Genomic DNA, 20,803 nt, shown 5'->3' on the forward strand with positions numbered 1-20,803 from the left:
TGTTGTCCAGTGCATTTGCTCTCTGTGTTAAACATGGTAAGATTGGTCTACTCCTGTTTGGCATATTTAATTTACCTGTCAGTCCCTTGTATAGTGGTATCTCAGATACTCTGGGACAGTAAATTAAATGCTACTAGTGGGCTTGCACACGGATTGCGCCACCCACAAAAGTAGCCTTTCAAACCTGTCTCAGGCCTTTGCCATCGCAGGGCATGTGCGCGCAGTGTTCCTGCCACTGTGACATGGCACCTTAAGAGTGTGTCACGTCTGTGACCCCCCCCGCCTTTACTGCATGTCGGTCACCTCTAAAGTAGGCCAGAGCAAGCCATGTGGGCAGGGTGCATTGTTGGTAAAAGGTAGTACATGTACCTTAAGTGTGTGACATGTCCTGGCAGTGACAAACAGCCATTTTGGTAGGAATGCATTGGGGATTCCCTGATAAGTGTTTCAGTGATAATTCCTGATATGGGAGGAGCAGCGTGGTCAAATCTGGTATGTTTGGAATGGTAATAAAAAAATGCTGTGCAATGGTGTTTGCAGATTTATTATCACTATTTTGGAAATGCTACTTTTAGAAGTTGGCATTTCTGTGTGCTATGTGTCTGCCTTCCTGTGTATTTCATGTCTGGCTCTGTAGTGACTGGCTGTTGAGGTGTGTGGCTCCAGGGAGGGCAGGGTGAGTCAGCGCTAGGCTGAATAGATCTGCATTTGTAGTAGGGGTAGAAGTAGTCCCCTGACCATGTAAATGTCTGTGCCTGCCTAGGTGAATGCTAGCTCTGCCCCCCCCCCCCCCTGTGGTGGTCTGATGACTGAGCCCTCCCCTGACAATGGGGAAGAGGAGCTCTGTAAACAGTGCTCCAACCGCCCCCCCCCCCCCGAACCAGTTGGGACTGGTTCCCCCTAGCCCTGTGCCAGGGCAAAACCAAGGAAAATTGCATATAAATACTGGGGCTGTGACCCCATGAAACGTGCTTGTGGGGACTTGCTTCTGCTGGGCTCCAGGAGGTACCGCCATGAGGGACTGCCTCCCTGCTCAAGGCCCCTGTGAGCTGGCCTGCCTGAGCCCAGTCTTGTGCCCCTGAAACTTACTCTTTGGAGCTGTGTCCCCTAGCTCCTTGTGAAGCGCTGTATCTTGATTCCAGGAAAGGAGGAACGTGGGGCTGTGCTGCAAAGTGCCTGCTGAGGAAATCCTGAGCGTAGGGGATCCCCCTGTGCTGCTGCAAAGAGAGCTGGAACCCACCCCGCGCTTGTGTTCCAGAGCGGGAGCCTACCCCATGTTTTTAATGCCAGTTGACTGCGGGAGCCCACCCCAAATTGGTGTTTATTTTACAGCTGGAGCCTACCCGCACTTTGTCACGGAGAGGAGAAGCCACCGAAAGCAACTGCTGTGGCCCGGGAGTCTGGCATCTTGCCTGGTTGTGGGCGGAACCTCCAACACCCCCCTCCCCATGCTAACCCAAAGGAGTATCCGATGGGAGAAAATTGTTGGTGTGACCATGAAAGAGTAAAGGACTATGCAAAGCCTGAGCAATACCAAAGTTAACAGGAATAAGTACACACATATAACCCTTCCAGGATACTTAAATTGTGGTTAGAAAGATGAGAGGAAATCCGTTTTGAGAGGAACTACTAATGCCGAAGGTAGAAACCGAATTCCGAATAGTACGGTTGGCTATCCATGGCAAAACCAGCCAAAAAACTAGACATAGGGACAGAGGAAAGGTTGCCATAAGATGTTTGCAACCTCAATCTCACTCCCACCTGGCGTTCTGGTTCCTGCTTAACATACCTGAGATTCACTGGATTGCATATTTTATAAAGCAAAGTGTTCTAAAGTTTGTCAGGGTATTCATAGGGATGAGTCCCCTTTGTAATGTGACGAAGTTCTACAGCGGCAAACAGCAAAGTGATAGATTTGCTTTTTAATCTTTCCTGCAAAGTTTGCTTGGAGTATCGCTTCATACCATATTTTTCCATCCGCCATGCAACTCTATCTTAAGCCCTGTCCTAGGCAAAACCGTTTTGCTGCTGCTACAAGGCTCAAATTGCATTCTATTGAGGACTGCCTGATAGGCGGAAACTGGTCTGGGGTTGCCTATAGCGATTCTGAGGGGAGACCTGGCCTGATAGTATGGGTTGTACCATCCCACTGGAGTAGAAAGCAAACAGATTTACATATGGCTGGCTCCTATGTGAGGTGGCATGGTGGGACAAAAACCAATGGATGTGATTGCTGGCCAGACCAATTACAGTGGCTTAGATGAGATCAAGCAATTCAAACATCACTGTTTTGTTTTTCTCCGTGATTGAAGGGGAGGCACACACAGATACCATAATTTATGATGTTTTGGTCCTGGCTCTTTATGCTATACAGATCTGCGCAAACCTCCCCTCCCGCATTTTTTTATTTTTTTACGCCAGCGCATTGAGACCCTCACAGGTGTGAGGGTGCCCTCTTTCTGCATGGTTGCCCCCACTTTTTGCTGCACTGCTGATGTGCTTTGACTGAGTGTTTCCTGGGCTCCTGCTAATCGGGTACCCAGGACCTATGTTCGTTCCCTAAAACTGCATGGAAGTGTAAACCCAATTGGCATCTCTGGCCACAAGACCGCCCCTAGTAAGTGGTACCACAGGTACCCAGGGCACTGTGACCAGCGAAGGTCTGTAAGGGCTGCAGCACTTATTGTGCCACCCTTCTTTATTTATGTCATTTGACCCCCCCTACCCCCATGGGGTATCTCCGCGTTGAAGACTCAGGTGTAGGAGTTTTTTTTCTTTTTTTTTTTTTGGTGTGCTTTTTTTTTGTATATAAGAGTGAGGTTTTCAATTTTTTTCGTAAGCTTAGATAGTTGGTGCAAAGGCGTATGTCCAGTGGAAGCTGATTCCAGTATTGGGGTGCTAGATGGGAGAATGATTTGCCTCCCAGTCTGGTTTGCTTGATGCGCAGGATGATCAGACCTTTCCCCTTGGAAAGAAGGGTACGTGAGGTTGAGTGCCTGGTCAGTTTGTTGGTAAGATATATGGGACCCAACTGGTTGGGGCCCTTAAACACCAGGCAGCAGATTTTAAATTTGATTCTTTTGCGAATGGGTAACCAGCGGAGTTTGCGAAGCAAGGGCAGTGATGGAGTGCCATATGGTGAGCTGGTTACTAGGCGGGCGGCTGTGTTCTCCACCACCTGAAGGCTGTTCAGGGCAGATTCTTTGGCAGCGATCAACAGGGCATTACTGAAGTCTAGACGGCTGAGAACTAAGGCATGAACCAGAGTTTTACAGGTGGACGTGGGAAGGAAGTGAGACTTTGCGAAGAAGACTAAGTGCTTGAAAGCAGGCTTGTTTTGTGGTGGCTATATGTTCATCGAGGTTGAGCTTGCTGTCGATTAGGACTCCTATGTTTTTGACTACTGGCTTAGGGGATGGTGCCTGGCCCATTTCTTCCAGCCACCAGCTGGGGGACCAGGTGGTCACTGCTTCTCTGAAGAGCATTATTTCAGTTTATCTGCATTTAACTGCAGGAAGTTTCTACTCATCCATGATGTTGTCGTCATGCCTCCTAGAAAGATGTTCTTGAGATTTGGGGTATCTTTATCGAAGGTGAGGAGGAGCTGAGTGTCATCCGCATAGGAGATTGGGGTGAACCCGCTCTTCCTAAGGAGTGCCGCAAGAGGGGCTATATAAATATTGAATAGCGAAGGGCTGAGGCAAGAGCCCTGCGGTACTCCTTTGCTCCCTGGGGTGGTTTCTGAGCTAAAGGGTCCAAGTTGAACTGTTTGTGTTCTTCCTTTGAGGAAGTCCCTTATCCAGTCTAATGCAGTGTCCTGGATCCCAATGGATTCTAATCTTTCTAGCAGGATCTGATGTGAGATCGTGTCAAATGCGGCGGAAAGGTCGAGCAGTATGAGAATTACTGCTCTACCAGCATACGGGTGTCATCAATCACGTTGACCAGGCCGGATTCAGTTCTGTAATTGGGACGAAATCCCGACTGAGGGGTCGAGACAGTTGGAGGATTCAATGAAAGTCGAAAGGTGAGTGATGTGTTTTTCAAATAATTTGCTATAAAGGGGGGAAAAGTGAAATTGGCCGATAGTTTGTTGTTTTTCCTAATAGGCATTATCTGGGCCGCTTTCCAGTCATCTGGGAGCTTACCTTCGTTGATTGAACTGTTCAGAACTGCACACAGAGGTGCGGAAAATCCGGCTGCAAGTTTTTGGGCCATTTTGGCTGGGAGAAAGTCTTTGGGAGAACCCGATTTGGCTGAAATTAGTAGGGATTCGGTTTTGGAGATGGTGAGGAAGGGGAATCTACCCAGGGTGTTGAGACTGGGCGAAGCATAGGCAGGGTCAATGACCGGATTGTGGCTGGAATTAGCATAGACAGATTTTATTGTAGATGTCATCAATTTTTTGGGAAAAGTGACTGGCTATTTCATCGCATAGGGATTGAGTTGGTTCTTCTGCAGGCAATGAGGTTAATTAGGCTATTAAGAACCTGGAAGAGGGTTTGGAGCCATTATCCGCTTGCTCCAGTTGGGTGGCTATGTGCTTTTTCCGAGCAGTTTTTAGGTTCTTATGGTAGTCGCGAAGGGCTGTCTTGTATTGCTCTTTGTCATGTGCGTACTTGGTTCGGCGCCAGTAGCACTTGAGCTTTTTACATATGCTTTTTTCTACTCTGAGCACGGACGAATACCAGGGAGTCTGGGTGCGCGAGAGGATTGTTTGAGTAATAAGAGTGTCAATGGTTGATTTGATTGCGTCCTGAAGGGCCATTAGATGTTTGTCCACGGTGTCTAGGGTTGGCTCATTAGGGGGAGTGAATTGTTCATGAAAAAGGGCAGGCGAAGTTTGTACCATTGTCTGTGGGTCTGTCTGACAGGATTTTTCTTAACTGTACGTTCATAGGGACCTCCTAGGTTAAAATTGATTGAGTGGTCTGACCATAGAGGTTTGGTGGAATTATAAGTAGTCTCTGGGGAGTTGGAGAAGATCAGATCTAGCGTGTGACCTGCAGTCTGTGTGGGTGCATCGTTAATTTTGGTGAAGTTCCTGAGGTCAATTAGCTCCTGTCTGGTATATTTATAGTTTGCCTTGGGTTGATTAAGCCCGTTTGTATAGATTTGGCAGAGTTCCTGGTGGCGGACTGGCACGGACAGGCTTGCTTTTGGCGTGCCCGCTGCGTGTAGCCGCCAGCCTGTGTTTTATAGTGTACCTTCCCCACCTCTAGCCCTGAAGTATAAGTGCCGAGCGCTCCCTCCACATCAATTGGGGAAACTCCGCGGTGGACCAGGGAGCGCGAGGCGAAAAAGGGCGTCCGAGGAAGAGAGCAGGTAAAATTGAAAGTGTAAATTAGGCAAATATAAAAGAATCCAAGTTTTAAAAAGGGTTTAGCAATCACCCTGCAGTAAAAAACACCAGTGCCTTTACCAGCATGCATTTGCTCTGCGAGGTCCTGTACCCTTCCACTCGCCCACTGCCTTTGCAGGATGCGTGTTTTGGTGCAGAACAAAGTGAAGAGTTGACATGGCACACATCTGTGTGCCATGCCTATAACCCACTGCCCTGGCATAGATCAGTCACTCCTCTAGTTGGGTGCACTATACCAGTAGTGAGGGTACATGTGCATGAGCCCTGTATCCCTACAGTGTCGAAGTCCATTCTTAGACATTGTAAGTGCAGTGCTGCCATGAAGAGTATACAGTGCTGGGAGTTTGTCATTACAAACTCCACAGCACCATAATGGCTACACTGAAAACTGAAAAGTTTGGTATCAAACTTCTCAGCACATTAAACCCACACTCATGCCAGTGTGGGATTTGATGAAAAATGCACACAGAGGGCATCTTAGAGATGCCCCCTGAGAACTAGCCCACCATTAGTGTCCAGGCTCAGTGGCTGCTTTCAGCTGCCACCACCAGACCTGTTTCTTGACCCCTGGGCCAAGAGCCTGCTGCTCTCTGGGGCTTGAAACAATACACATCCTGGGACGAGGTGCCAAGCCTCCTCCCCAGGATGGGCAGGGTTCATGAAGGGGAAGCTTCAAAGGCTTGCCGCCTTTGTGAGCTTCTCCAGGCCACTAGCTGCTCTCAGCAACTGGCTCCCACTGGTTCTGACCCCCACTTTAAGTGGGAGAACCGGTGGGAAAAACAAGTGAGGAAGAGGTGTGCCCACCTTTGCCAACTCCACCCCTCAGGTGGGGGGGGGAGAGGTGAAGCACCACTCCCATTCCCCACCATCTTGCAGATGCAGGGACTCAGCCAACCAGGGACAGGCTCATGCCCCCCTCCCAATAGAGGGTGGCATAATAGGGGGTGCTCACTGCAGTGAAGAGAGCCATTGGTCCCTGCCTTTTACCTACCTGTAACATCCATAAATCTAGTATTTAGGGGCACCCTTGAACCTTGCTTTCTCAGACCAGAAACTACGAGAAGGACCAAACAGCTGTGCAGCAGCTAGCAAGAGGAAGATGCTCCCTGACATGGCCTCAGCCCTACCGTCCTGTCTCCTCCCTCCCCCGCTCCCTCGAATCTGCTCCTGCAAAATCCTGGTGTGTCCTGCAGTCAGCAACCTCAAAAACCCAGGCAGACCTGCCTTCCTACAAGAACAAAGACTTTGTCTCCTGTGAACACCGGATTTGTTCATCTGCAGTCTCTGAGTCTGGCCGGACACCGCAAATCCGCCCCACTCTTCGTCCACAGCCCAAGGTTGAGTGCTCAAACACGGCGAAGAGTCCCCTCCCATTGGATAACATTAAGCCTCAGCACTATGCCGACCTAGTGCCGCTGATGGTGTAACTAGAGCGCATCCTTGACCCTGGGGGACCGCTGATTCTAACCCCAGAACCTCAACTCCCACTATCAAATACTTACCTCCAAACCGATAAACTTTTCACAGAAAAACAGTCCATGTCATCCTATGGAGGAAAATAGTGTTCAGTGTGGAGTTTGAGAAACTAAAGAAATTATTTAAAATTGCATAATCTAACAAAAAAATGATTTTACTTGCCTGTTTTCAGAAAATGTCCCAGAGTAGTATCTAGGTATACTACTCTGTGTAAGCCTAGTAATCTCAAAAGTTACTTACCTGCTATTTTACTAAAAAGCATATTCGTCTATGTACTGCATTTACTAAGTATTGCATTTCTCTGCATCCATACTGTAAATCAATTCAAAGTGCATACACAATTCTCATTCAAACTCTATTTCAATTGCATTACTACTGTAAAGTATGTATTGCTTACCTGTGCCAGACTTGCTTGGTTCTAGAAAATAAAATGCCTAAACTAATATTTTTATACAAAAACAACTGGTTTTGAAGTTCTGTCTTTGTATGTGAATTCATTTGCTGTCTGCATGTGTACAACAAATGCTTAACACTGTCCTCAGACTCTGCCTTACTGCTGGAACACACTACCACAAATCGAGAGTGAGGTGCTATCTCATTTTACCTCTGCCTTCCTTTGGGGATCCACTGGACTCTGTGCACACTATGCCTTACTTTGGTATAGTATATGCGGAGCCAGCTTCCTACAACAGGTGAGTAGTATGCTTCACAAATACCCGATTGTATGTTTGCACCGAGGACCCTTGAAAAAAGAAACACAAGTCCTATCATGACAGAGGACTAACTTCCTCTGTATAAAAGGAAGTACAATCTGAAGAAGAGTGCACGTTTCTACAGAATGTTGTACTGAGAATCTGATGGTAGCATATGGTTGGAGAGGGGGCTTGGAGGGCTTCTAGCGCTACTAAAGGAAAATGCACAATGTTTTTTTTTGTTTCTTACCCACTGTTGTCCATCCTCCACTTGGTGGGTGCATGCATATTCATTAAAGTTATAAGAGGAAATGTTCAAGATCAAAACGATTTACTGAAGTAACCTTAGCAGTGAGGAATACTGAACGTAAAAAATGTAAAGTGATTTACTCTATATTAAAAGAAATGAATTACAGATGTTACTACACTCAAGCACCTCGATGTACCTTTTTATTTTATTCTCGGGTGATTCCGACAAATGATACATCTTAGTAAGCTTTCAAAGGTAGGTTTTTTTTTTTTTGTTGTGTTTATTAATGAGCATATTTGTCTGTTGCAAAAATAATCGCCTTCCCTAGCTATTAGGCACAAAACTCCTTTTTTTTTTTCCCCACAGGAATTGCAGGCAATCACAGTGATGACTATCCGTACAGTTGGTCCATTCCGCCGTACCACCCATCCTCAGAAAAATTTGAAAACACGAAGGTAAGCTAGTATTGGAGCTAGTCGTACTGTCTAGTTTGTGAATGTCTACTTGTCCTAAGGATGCTAAAATGAATTTAACAATGCTGAATCTAAGTGCCTGACGTGGCCAAACAGTAGGCACTTTTCAGCAAAAGAGCGAGGATCACACACTGAGCACACGAAGAACTGATTGTTTATTCGGGGTACCATGTGAAATTTGCGACAGTGAGATTCAAATTATCTGCCGTTATGAGATCATTTATCAGACTGCCAAGAGGGTTCCTTGCTCCTCAATACAGAAAAAGCAGCTGAGCGCAATTGAGGCTGGGAATGAAGAGGTTACACTTTAGACCTCGGGGCGTTTTTTCAGAATTCTACAAACTTTAGTTTCCTGTCCTCTATTTCAGTTTGCGGATCTGCGAAACAATCTGATTGGCTCCTGCAAGTCTGAAAAGAATGGTGCGGCTGCCATCACGGCACACAGGGACTCTGTCCCCTGCGCCCCGCCCTGAAAATAATTTAAAAAGCGCACTTAAGTGACCATCATAGCAAATGGTGGCACAGAGGTCCTTGTACGGAGACAAAGGAAACTCCTGTGTTAAAATGAAAAAAGAAAAATGCTGGAGGGTGTGCCAAACTTTTCTCAGGGTGGGCCTTGGGATCCGTGAATCCTGGTTGACTACTGAGAACCCAGTGCAAGTTTCCTAGGTATGTGACAGCGAATCCAAAGCAGGCTTCAAAGTCTCACTTTGGCATAGTGGGTGGGTTCACTGATCTGGCATCATATTCCACCCCCCCCCCCCCCCCCCCTCTTGATGGCTGAATGCTGTGATCTGTGTGGGTAGCTGCCCATGTTGGCTTACACATAGCAAAATGGTGTTTGCAGCATTGGTCAGCACAAGGCCTGGTGAAGTTGTAGCCATCCCCTGCTGCCTAAGGCCAGTCATGTATAGCGAGGGTAGGGCCCCCACGTTGGGATGGGTGAAGGGCCTGGCCATAGTAGTATTTACCCTTACCACCTACGCTCCTCCAACTCTTTCGTTCGAATATTTCATTTTTTGTAGCTCACTTTGTCTTCAAAATACCTCCATTAATGGTGAGTTTGCTATGTTTTTTTGCAATCTATACTTTCTAGGTTGATGATGAAATGTGTAATATGCAAGAGTGTCCTTGGACAAGGTTCAGTCATTGAACAACGTTCAGTCATTGGCCGTTACACTTCATCTGATGGTTGTGAATGGGAAAAAAGACTGTAGGTGCATTTAAAGCCTGGTTTTTATTTACATCTGCCATGCTACATCTGGAATGTGCATGCATTGATGTATAGGTTTAAATTAATCCTGCGAACCGACTGGGCGACACTTCTGAGGATCGCTTTCTATTTGCTTAATTTGGGCTCATCCATCAAAAATTCTCAGTACACTTAATGAGACCATTGTTTATATTCTTTCTAATAATGTTTCTGAGCAACAATAGTGTTTCGTCTCTATGAATGAAGTTCATTAGCAGTCTGAAATATTTGTAAAGTACTTTGTCCCCTCAGGAATAGGGTGTCCAGTGGCTGGCCAAGAAACGTAGAGATCCTTGAGTATTTAAAAAGTAGTTGTGGTTTGAGGTTTGTCTGAAAAGTGATGAGGAGGGTTATTGCAGGAGTAGTAGCTGGAAGTCTTCCGCCAATGTTAGTTTTCTTAAATCTGAGGGGCAGCAGTAAATCTGCCTTGCTATCGTGTAGAGACCTGTAGGGGAAAGTGGTTAGTGAAGAAATATGACGCATGTGAGAAATTACACGAGGATCGCTTTGTGACCAAGGCCAGGAGCTTTGAAAGTACACTATTTATGGGCAACACACGTAGCGGGTGAAGATCAGAGATGCTAGAATTTTCATGAAGACTTGGAATTAGCTTCCTAATTGCTGTGCTGGGGAGCGGTTCTTATGTTATGCTACCAATGTATATGCGTGATATTCTGCAAGCAGCAGCATTTTGAATATATTGACGCTTGGCGAGAGAGTAAGCGGAGAGACCAAGGAGGAAATAACTAATCTGAAATGTTTAAATCATAAATTAGTGCACTGGAAGAAGCAGCAGGAGTTTCTGAATAGTTGTTAAAATACGAAAACTGGTACAGTAAATGGTGTAGTGGAAAGGACAGTTGGGCGCTGGAGGGGTGGAAGTGCTGAATTTGTAGGGTTATTTGGAGAGCCACGTATAGTCATGAGCCTAAGGTGAGCCATTTCCGAAGGCTAAGACTTTGGTTAGAACTGTAGTAAATGAAGCTTGGCGGTTAAGGTTTTTGATACAATAGTGATGGAAATAAATGCTGGGGACTATAGAGTAACAGGATGAGCTGTGACATTGGCATAAGATTAGAAACTCAGAGTTGACTGGGGCTGCTAAAGGAGTTACATGAATGTTAGTTTGGCTGAGGGGTGAACCTTGGAGGGCACCAAATTATATGGCATTGAGTGAGGCTTAAAGGGGTATTCTGACTGCCTGCAGACTTCCAAATCAACAGGTAGAGCACAATGAGAAAGCTGAATCTTTAATGCCACAGTAGGCTAAGCGATCAAGAAGGATGGAGTGGGACACTGAAAGCCCTTTAATAGTCTAACAAAAATAAGCCTGGTGTGCTGTTGATGACATTAAACCAATATGACCTCTACAGCCAAAATAAACTGTTTAAAGCGGTGGCCACATTGTCAGAATTGGTATTGGGTGGCAGTAAAGATTGTTGGATTTGAAGAAAAGTTGCATTTGTTGACTATCAGTATGTGGAGTTTTTTGAGGTAAATGAAAGCAAAGAAATTAGATTGCAAGATCTGATCTGGGCTGGGCCTCTTTAAGATTGGAATTACTAATGCTTTCTTTCAGTCAAGATGTTTCTTTCCTAAATCTCAAGCAGTGCTACAGATGGTAGTAAGAGCTGTACCAATGTAAGGGAATATTTATCTGACTAATGCATAGCACTTGGGGGTTAGAGAGAATCCTCATGCAAATTTGCTGATTGCAAACAAAAAGGCTTTTTTTTAGGTGGGGGCAAGATTCATTTGGAGGGGTAGCTAGGAGTTTCTCCTGATGAGAAATTCGAGGATAGTTTTAATCAAAGAAATAGGTGGTTTCGAAGTGCTGTTGCGAGAATGGGGTTGTGGCTTTAGAGAATTGGCCGACAGTGTTCCAACAAGGAATCAACAAAACCTCTGCTTCAGATTACAGAAATGGGTGTTTTCAGTCAGAATGAGGCACAACCCTTAACATGCTTACTACATATTTACCTGATCATTTGTTTTTCTTTTTGTTTGTTTCCCCCTCATATCTCATTGTGCCAAGATTGTTTTTTTTCTTCGATTTCAGCACTCTACTGCTCTTTCCAGCCCTTCAACACTGCATTCCCTTCCATTCTTTTCTCCAGCCTAGCCCTTCCTTGACAGGCTTGCTCTCTTTTTGGTGATGTTTACATATTAATCCCCTTTTGCTTCCTTCCACTCAGCCATTTTATTTCTGTACTTATTATTCATTTTTTGCAGTATGCCCACCACAGTGGTTCTCGGAGTGCCTGCGTATTTTCCAACTCCTCTACTTGCCCTACATTTCTACTGCTTTGTGTAATTTTTACCTGGCGTTTGATTACAAATCGTACACCACCATTTGTTATAACAGTTTTGTATAATCTTATTTACTTGTTCTCTTTTTCTGCTTCTAGCCTCTTCCTGATATTTTATGTAATGTGTATATTGTTAAAAATGAGTGTCCCTTAATCCCTTTGAATAGTTCCTGCTGTTTTCGTTGCGGCCTCGTGCTTTAAGGCAGGAAATTGTGCTGCTCCAATTATCTCTAAAAACATTTAACAAGTGATACATTCATCAATGTGGCCAAGACTTACTTTACCAGCATTGACCAAGCCAGTAGCTTTTGCCTTTATAATGTTTTGCTTTGCCAATGCCTCTTCGCCATACATTACAGATCGGCAAGATGCTGTGCAACATGGTAAAATGGGACAAAAGCATGAGGATGCAGTTGTTTTATAGGGGTGGGCACATGTTGTACTATGAATGCACGCCTACAAAATTGCAAATGTGCCATTTTTTGTTTACCAATTTGAGATAGATTGGTAAATGTAAGGAGGGTGGAAAGACGTGGCAGTATCACAAGTGCTTTTAAGTTGGGTGGGCAGGCAAGTTTGCTCCCTGGGCCTCTGCCAAAAAAAAACAATATATAATAAGTCTGCGGCAGCAATGGTAGGCAAGTGGGAGGGGCAGCAATGGGCAGTTTAAGCAGCACTTTAGGATGACCAGTCGGTGGAAGCAGCACTAGATTGAGAAGCACAAGCAAGAGATCAATGTGGGGAGGAGAAGCATAGAAGAGGAAGCAAACCAGGAAGAGGGTAAGGGAGAAGCATAACAACGGAGCGTAGTGAATCACAAGGGCGACAGGTGGAAAACACATGAACGCTCATAGTGCTTATCCAAAAAGAAACCTATAGTGCTAGAAACTTATGCAGTGGAAGGACGCAAGCTAATCTTTAAAAAGTAAGCAAATGAGTTACACAGCCAACCAATGGTATGCTGTGGATGGGCCCTAAGCCCACTGTAAAATGACAATAGGCCTAATCGGCAACCAAGCAGGTTGCCTTGTCTGGAAGGTGAGACCAAAAGAGTATAATCTTTAATTTGAGTTAATGTTTTTCTTTCCTAGACCTGTAAAGGTAAAGATGGCAAGCTTCATGCCAATCTGGTATGTCCTGTTGATGTGGAAGAAGTACCTGAAAGAACTTTGCCTGATATCCAGAGTACAGAAGAGGCCATACAGTTACTGCAAGCTGCTAAAAAACAGAGCAAGCCATTCTTTCTTGCAGTTGGGTATCACAAACCTCACATCCCTTTCAGGTACCCAAAGGTGAGTGGCTGCCTTTTTATAACGGTCTTCATAGGCTCCGGAGCAATAAATTGACCCTTGGTCTTCTGCATACTTGCAGTTCATGTGTGCTACAGAAACCTCATTTTAATTGGTTTCTTTTCAATTCTTCATGCTTTTTAATTCTATGTTTACATTTTAATATACCCCAAACAGCCTTTTATGAACCTCCTCCACAGGCCTGCTATCCTCATTATACTGCAGTAGATGGAGAAGCATAAAACGTCAATCTTTATTTTTAATTGCAACCCATAGAACATTCGTGCTGGGGCATTGCCCCACAAATGTGCCTAAACTGTGACGCAAACATTCAGTGCCCAATCTCCTGCTTTTAAGCTCTCCCGAATCTGTGTGGTTTGAACATTAACATGCTCTGTATCCTCACATTTCACTCTTGGCCATTATGGAGGCTTCAGACTCTCCTGCATTGGAATTTGATTCACCAAGTTGAAGCTTTTTATTTAGAGAAGTTTCTATCTTGTACCCTCCTTGTGAGGCAAGTCTAGTTAGTGCTGCGGACACCGTGTTATGTTATGTTAGTATGAATTTGTAGAGCGCATGTTAACCCCAGGGTTTCTTGCCGCTGTGCCGCTGAGGAACCCGTCCTGGCTTTCCCTGTGAGATGGTCCCTATTGGGCATCCCCAAGGTGAAGCCAGGCATCCCCGGCAGCGAGGGGGCCGTTGTGGAGATTAAGCAAGCTATTGCCCAGAGTTGCAGCGTGGGACCCATGGTTAGAGGCACCGAGGCGAGATTTAGCGAGTCCGCTGACATTGGTTCCGTACCCTGCCGCGTCGGGAATTGAACCCTGGTCCCGGGCCGACCTCTGCTTCTGGGTCTGCTGCCTCTAACCGGCGAGCCACACTTCTCCACTGAATGTGTTGGATGGATAACACTAGCGTAGAAACAGCCATGCGAAATTAAGACCTATGTTGAAGAGTGCTTAATTCGTTTAAAGAAGGGCAGCCGGGGTAATGCAGTTTAGAAGTTGCTGTGTCTACAGAACTGTAATGGCGAGTAGTGAGATCTGTCTGGAATTTGGCACACATGATGGGCGAATCGTATAATAATGTACCAATGTCAGCATTTTACGACTAACGCTACTACATTTATGTCCTAGTGCAAAGGTGTGAAATTGTATAAAATATTTGATTGTCAAAGGGGCGCACTGGTTCAGAAATCTACCAGTCCTGTATGTATTCAACTTGGACCATTTGAATATGCAAATTATGACGGCGTTCCTATTGTATCGGAGCTCCAATATCCTCTGATTATGCTAGGGCTCTGGTTATGGCAGGGTTTGAGTTGTAGCAAGGCTTTGAATATGCTGCCTTTCTTTTATTGATAAATATTTGACTATTCACAGGCCATTTGTATCCAGACGCTCTGTTTATTAATGAGCTCTGTTCACAATACCTAATCAAAGTAAGGCTTTGACTATGCCAGCACTTGCGTTATTCCAGTGTTGTGATTATATCAGTGTTCAGGACCTATCATTCTTTTGAAGGTACCACTTGGTCTTTCTTGGTTTAGTTTCTAAAGAAGCTTCTTCTGAAATACTTTACCAGATTTACCTTTAGAGCATTCACTCCAATTCAGTATTGCTATAGTACCCATATTATATGTGCGGTCCTGTGTCTGACCTTCTCTAGTTGGGCACCTGGTTGAATTCTGCGGCACTCTTTTCTTGTGCCTGTGCTTAAATGATTTGCCATAATCGTGACCATCTACCAAGTGCTGCATTAATGATTGACCAGACTTTGCAGAGTACATCTAGATGTAAAGTGTAAGCCAGAGTGGAAATGTTAGGAGTCCGATTCTCAAAGCTATTTACGTAAGTAAGCTTGACTTTTGTGTGCAAATGCTGAATTTTGCACTCGTAAAGATTAGCTGCCGTAAGATTTTGTTTTGAGCAAATCTACTCATGGGCTGGAATAGGTAGAAAGTTGTAGTTGACTGCCTTGTGCGTTGAATGTTTAAGGACCTTCACCAAATCCTCTAACACGTTCTTCTCCGGGGAATGTTGGAATTTACTACTGGCATAGGCAGTAGTAAAATGTTTTCTAGGGTGGGCTTGGACTCAAATCCTCCAAATATGAAGATGTTGGTGTAATGAAAGCAGTGCCAACATAGGTTAAATATTTACCCATTATGGGTAAAAGTTATAACAATAGAATTTTGCACTTACTCTGCAGGTTTTCATGTTACCGATTGTTTACTCCCTTTCTTTAGAGTGCCCTTATTTCTTTGAAAGTTTTTATATAGCGGAAACGGTAATCGGTGCTCTACAGGAGTTCGGAAAGCAGCAACAAATACAACAAAAATACAATTATTTAAAGCATTGCAGGATATACTACATTCCCAGCTGATAGTGTAGCTTCCCACCTCCCTTGCCCAGTGTCAGAACTGATAGAGCGACGACAGTACCACAAATATCTTCCATCCTCTGCATTACTTCTGAGTATAGCCTCCTCATTTTCACTCCTGTCTCACTTAACCACTCTTATTGTAATTCTTCAAATGGCTGGTTTCTTGTGGTGTTGGTTTGTTTGTGAACGAGCTCTGGTGGTCCCCAGGGGGAGTGCCAAGAAGCGTTTTATCCTGACAATCTGCACTTCCCGCTTATCTGAGTTGACTTGCGGGCAGTTGGCTCTTAAATCTCCTATGCTGACCATGCAGTCAGAGAAGATGACTTTGGCTTATGATATGATGGAGATGCCGTGTGATCTGACTATGTTGGCGAGTGCTGTCCTGTAGATGTTGAAAAACGCTGGGCTTAGCCATGAACGCCGGGGCGCTCTGCAGATCCGATTCCTAGTGATGTGTAGGATAGTAGTCCGATTTGCTGTGTTCTTTCAGTAAGGAAGGATCAAATCCAGTTGTTGGATGCCTTTGTCGTTCGATCTTCTGATGAGGGTGTGGTGGTGGTAGACTGTATCAGACACATGAGCTGTCCAGAAGAACTGCAGTTTCTCCACTGTCCAGTATTGTGCAGATTTCGTCCGTGGCTCTGAGTGCTATTTTTGTGGTGTGGTTGCTCTAAAAACCTGATTGGGTGGAGTTTGAGATGGTTGGTAAGTTGTTTGATGGCCTGTTCTATCATTTTGGCTGGGCATGGTAGCAGAGAGATGGGCCAGAAGTTGTTGGTCAGCTCGCTGGGGTCGGCCGTAATTTTTTTTTTTTTTTTTTTAAGGAGAGCATTGATGGCTGCATGTTTCAATCTTCTTGTAACGTGGAATATTTTCTAGGTGTTGATGTGAGTGAGGATGCTGCTGATCGGTGGTCTTCCCATGTTGTAGATATGGTTGGGGGCATGGGTCAATTGGGGCCCCTGACTTACTCCTTGCTTCCACCTTAATACAGCTTAGTCAATTAACTCGTTCACAAAGAATTACTGCATGGATATTCACTCAGGAAGGGAAGTCTGGATGTATCATTTATTGTAACAGTAGCAGCCCTTCTATTGGGGCAGAGAGTGTCATCGCCATCTCCCATCCCTCCGCTGCCAGCATGGCAAAAGGTGGAAAATAAAATGGTGATAAATGAATCACCATTTTTATTTTCTCTTGCCTTAGCCGTGTTTGAAGACGGGCCACTGCTGACTGGCAGCAGGGGAGTGGTGCTCACTCACCTGTTTACACTGGGCAGGTGACTTTGGCCGTCAGACAGCCAGGTGAAGAAGTTTACAGTGCACATGTTGGGTGAAGAATGCTGGGTGGAGAGCAAACAGAGTTCCCCCAGTGCCTCAGTGAGCGTGAGGTCCATCCACTCAAGCCAATCCTGATGCTTCTGTCATGCTGTGCTGACTGTGCAGCATGAGAGCAGAGCATTGATTGGAAGAGGGGAGTTGGAGTAACTGATGAGGAGACGGAGGAGCTATGAGCACTGAGGGCAGAGGTAAGTGAATCTTATTATTATTTTTTTTTAACCTGATATCTGCCCAGCGAGTTGAATTGATGGGCAGCCGCTGCTGAGTTTAAATCCTGTTCTATATCTCACCTGCCACTGTGTTAATGGACTTGAGAGTAATGCTTTACAGTCTGTGCAACGCATGTGAATCTAGACTAGAAGCATGCTGCTAATCAAATGTTACCTGAAACCACTGGCCTACTTATGTTTTAGAATCCAATTTGACTCTTAGTTCATCCTGTGATTCGAGTGATGAAGATAATGCAGTCCTGCCGTGCAATAGACAGCCACTTTATACAGGAGGGCTAATCTAAGTTTGAGTCTGTGTCCCAAATAAATGACTGGCTTCGGAGTGAGAATGGTATGAGTTATTCTTTCCATACATAAATGGAACGCCTAAACCACATCCTGCACGTCTTCTAACATTACATTGCAGGTGAATAGATAACCAAAACCTGTTGTGGGCCAAAAGGTATATTCAACTTATGTCCTAAACATCTCACTATTGATTCTGTTGGTTCATTGATCAGTAAGAGATGAAGGTGAGAACTGTAGTCCTAAATTATTTTTCATTCCAGTACTGCAAAGGCATGCACACCTATAACATGGGCATCTTTGGAAGCACAGAATTGTGATTGCGTGTATGTTTTTGTTGTTGTTGTTGTTGTCGTCCTAAATGATGTTTGTGCCTTCTCTTTCTACAGTTGTATGCTGAAATCACTGTCTGGAAACTTTTATTGCACCTCATTGTGGCAATTCCTGGGGTGGTTCCTCTTGATCTGGGGAAAGACTTCATAATATTTGCTGTTCCCCAAGATAATTGTGTTTTATATCTAATGCGGCCTAAGCTTTAGGACCGAATATCTTTTATTGGGCTCCGAAACATAAAACACCCTGTCTCACTATTAGTCTCCAGTCTCAAATACTATTCTTAGATTGTCGATATTTTATCACTTTTTTTATGCTAGGCATATTACTTAGTACTTACTATTTATGTGACTATGGAGGTACAAAGTAGTTATTTTATTAACCGAAAAATAGTTTCCATTCTTGTCTAGCACTCATAACTATTGAAAATCTGACCATTGGTGTTTGACCTCAGTTTTAATATACAGGTTGCTGTTGTAAGATTGTTTATCAGACCGGACCAAACCATTTGAATCTCTGTAAGCCTGATGTTGTATTGCAGTTTGGGGCTAGGCCAAGACTGAATATGTCCACAAGAAGTTGAGGAAACACTTGTATGTTTGTACATCCCCTCTGGGCTTCACTTTCTGCACGTGATGCACTCTGTATTTTGTAAGATCTCTGCACTTTTTTTAGTATTGAATAAAAATAGGTGACCCTAATGTGTTGTTGTTTTTTTTTTTTTTTTTTTTTTTTTTTTACTTCAAACTGTCTGGCATTTTCAATATTATTATACATATATTTTGGTTACATTTTCGATTCTTCAAGTTTTTGCTTTTTTTCACATTCTCTCTAGTCCTTTATTTACATACAAGTATGGTGTTCTGCTCCATTTGAACTCCGCTTCCAGTAAGTTGAACATGTGTTGTATGATACATAGTAGCTCTATTTGCGTCCTCTAGGAGTTGGCTATACACATTTAGTTATCGCATTTTCCCATTCCACATTCCCTCTTCCCATGTGTGTATGTGGTTCCATGGTTGACCATGCATATTGCAAACTTAACTATTAACTCTGTGCTTTGTAACCTACGCCTCTTTTGGTTTCGCATGCAATACCATCTTTGCTAATCTGTGGTACTGGGGCCTGAGTGCTTGTACAAGGTCTGTATTGGGTATGTGGTATTTGCTATGGTGTGCTCTATGGAGTTCACTTGGTGTCCTAAATATATTTTTAATATTATGTATCTTCCTCTATGTGGGCTTTCCGGTTTGAATGTTCTACCTCTCACTATTGTACTAAATCAGGTGTTCTACCTCGTTTTCTGCCCCCTCATTTTCAAGGCCTAGAGTCTCCCAGGCTCATACCAGCTCCTTCCATTGGCCCACTATTGGTTTCTTATGCACCCCCCCCCACCCCCTCTCTAAGGAGGGCCCTTGTTTCTGCTTCCGCCCAATTCATAAGGTCCTTGCACCAGGTTTCTTTGCATAGTCCCGTGGTAGATTTCCAGGCCATCGCTTCTCACCTCTTGGCCAGGGCCATAGTCGGATCTATAAACTTATTTCCCACTTTCTGCTTCGGGTCGGTGGGGGGAAAAAGGCCAAGAGGTATGCTCTAGCAGTGTTTAGCTCTCTCCAGCGCCACCACTGTTCGCCAGACTACTTTATTCCAGAAGGGGGTCGGCCTTTGGAAATTCCAAACATGTGGATGAAGTCTGCCTCTTGTTGCCCACATCGTGGGCACGCCTCACCTCTGTGTTTCAGCCTATTCCTGTGCGGTGTCAGTTAGCTCATATGTATATAATTAAACTGAAAATATTTTCGTCTCATGTTGGCGGTTATGGACTTTTGGGAGGGCAAGATCTTCTCCCATTCTCTGTCCTTAAATTGGGTGTTTAGTGCTTTCCCCCAGCTCCCAAGCGCTCCCTGATCCTGGGCAACTAGCGTTATGTAAGACCCCTTACCTTGGTGACTCGCTATTCCCAACCTGATCAGTGCATGGAGTAGGGGGTGTGTTTCCGGTTCATCTCTTACCTCCTCCCCATAATTCTCAAAGTGCAGACTAGTACCTCCTACTGCAGGAACTGGCCCACCGGCCGCTCCATCAGTTCTGCAAAGGGGATCAATGTCTTTTCCTGGTAGATGTCAAGGTGACACTAATGAATTATAAAATAATTTGAAGTAGGATTGAACAACTGATACCTTAACTGTATAGACTGTTACGACGGGGAGTTAGTCGCATGTCTAGAAGGAAGCTTATAGATGAGAAATAGAGTAGCTTATGACTTTTAACAAATTATTGTGAAATTGGAGGTTTTAAAGTGTGTATCATGTTGATTTTCACACAGCTTTACTTGCAGCATTGAACGCAGTTCTCTTCACTTATTATGGATGTGTATGGCACACTGCGTACCATGAATTGTTGACCAATAAATTGCTGTATCTGACAGTTACTTGATTGCAGTGGTCCATTAGAAGCCATCCTCACCAAAAACCTGGGTGGGTGTAGAAATTTGTAATTTTTGATGTCGCAGTGAGATGGTCTAGAGGATGAATTGTTATGCCATGGAAGGACAGGGGTCCAAAATCCATAGGATAGTTGAAGTATACAAATTGATTAGTCGGGGACTAGATTCTGTTCAATGATTTTTTTTTTGGTGTCTGCTTGACATAGAGCGGCTATACAATATACATATCAAAGCACACACCTGTCTTAGATTTAGTAACCTACTTCAATAACATTTTTTACTATAAAACGTAGCATTCACACTAATACATTTAAGAATTCATTATTTGAGGCTAATCAAAGTGATAAATTGTGGAGCTGCATAGCTAATTGCATATAGCTAAATCAGGTTAAATCACGAAGGCTTTCGAGATGGCCCTGTTACTATAAAAGTGCTAGTGCCTGACCAATGACCAGCTCTGGAACGTTGGTTCTTGTAAAGGCACACTATTCCAGGTATCCAGAAAGACATCAGTTGCTGGGCCACATAGAATAACCAGCATTTGCAATGCAATAGGTCTCGTAGTTGTGAGTTTGAGCTATTGGCATTGTAAATGGCAATGGCTTTTATTTAAGTGTTGGTTTTTAAAACCTAAATATAAGGCATTGCCATTTACAATGCTAAAAGCTTAATCTCTCG

General features: G+C 44.4%; 1 protein-coding gene across 1 annotated transcript in view; it reads left to right on the forward strand.

Moving 5' to 3' along the window:
- IDS (iduronate 2-sulfatase) overlaps positions 1–20,803 on the forward strand; it is a 120,611-nt gene that overhangs the window by 26,511 nt on the left and 73,297 nt on the right. Inside the window, exons 4-5 of the mRNA XM_086918612.1 lie at positions 8,147–8,235; positions 12,906–13,106. Coding sequence (XP_086774738.1) covers positions 8,147–8,235; positions 12,906–13,106 — 290 coding nt within the window. The remainder of the gene's footprint in view (positions 1–8,146; positions 8,236–12,905; positions 13,107–20,803) is intronic.

This window comes from Lissotriton vulgaris, chromosome 4_1 (assembly GCF_964263255.1).
Source record: "Lissotriton vulgaris chromosome 4_1, aLisVul1.2, whole genome shotgun sequence".
NCBI lineage: Eukaryota > Metazoa > Chordata > Amphibia > Caudata > Salamandridae > Lissotriton > Lissotriton vulgaris.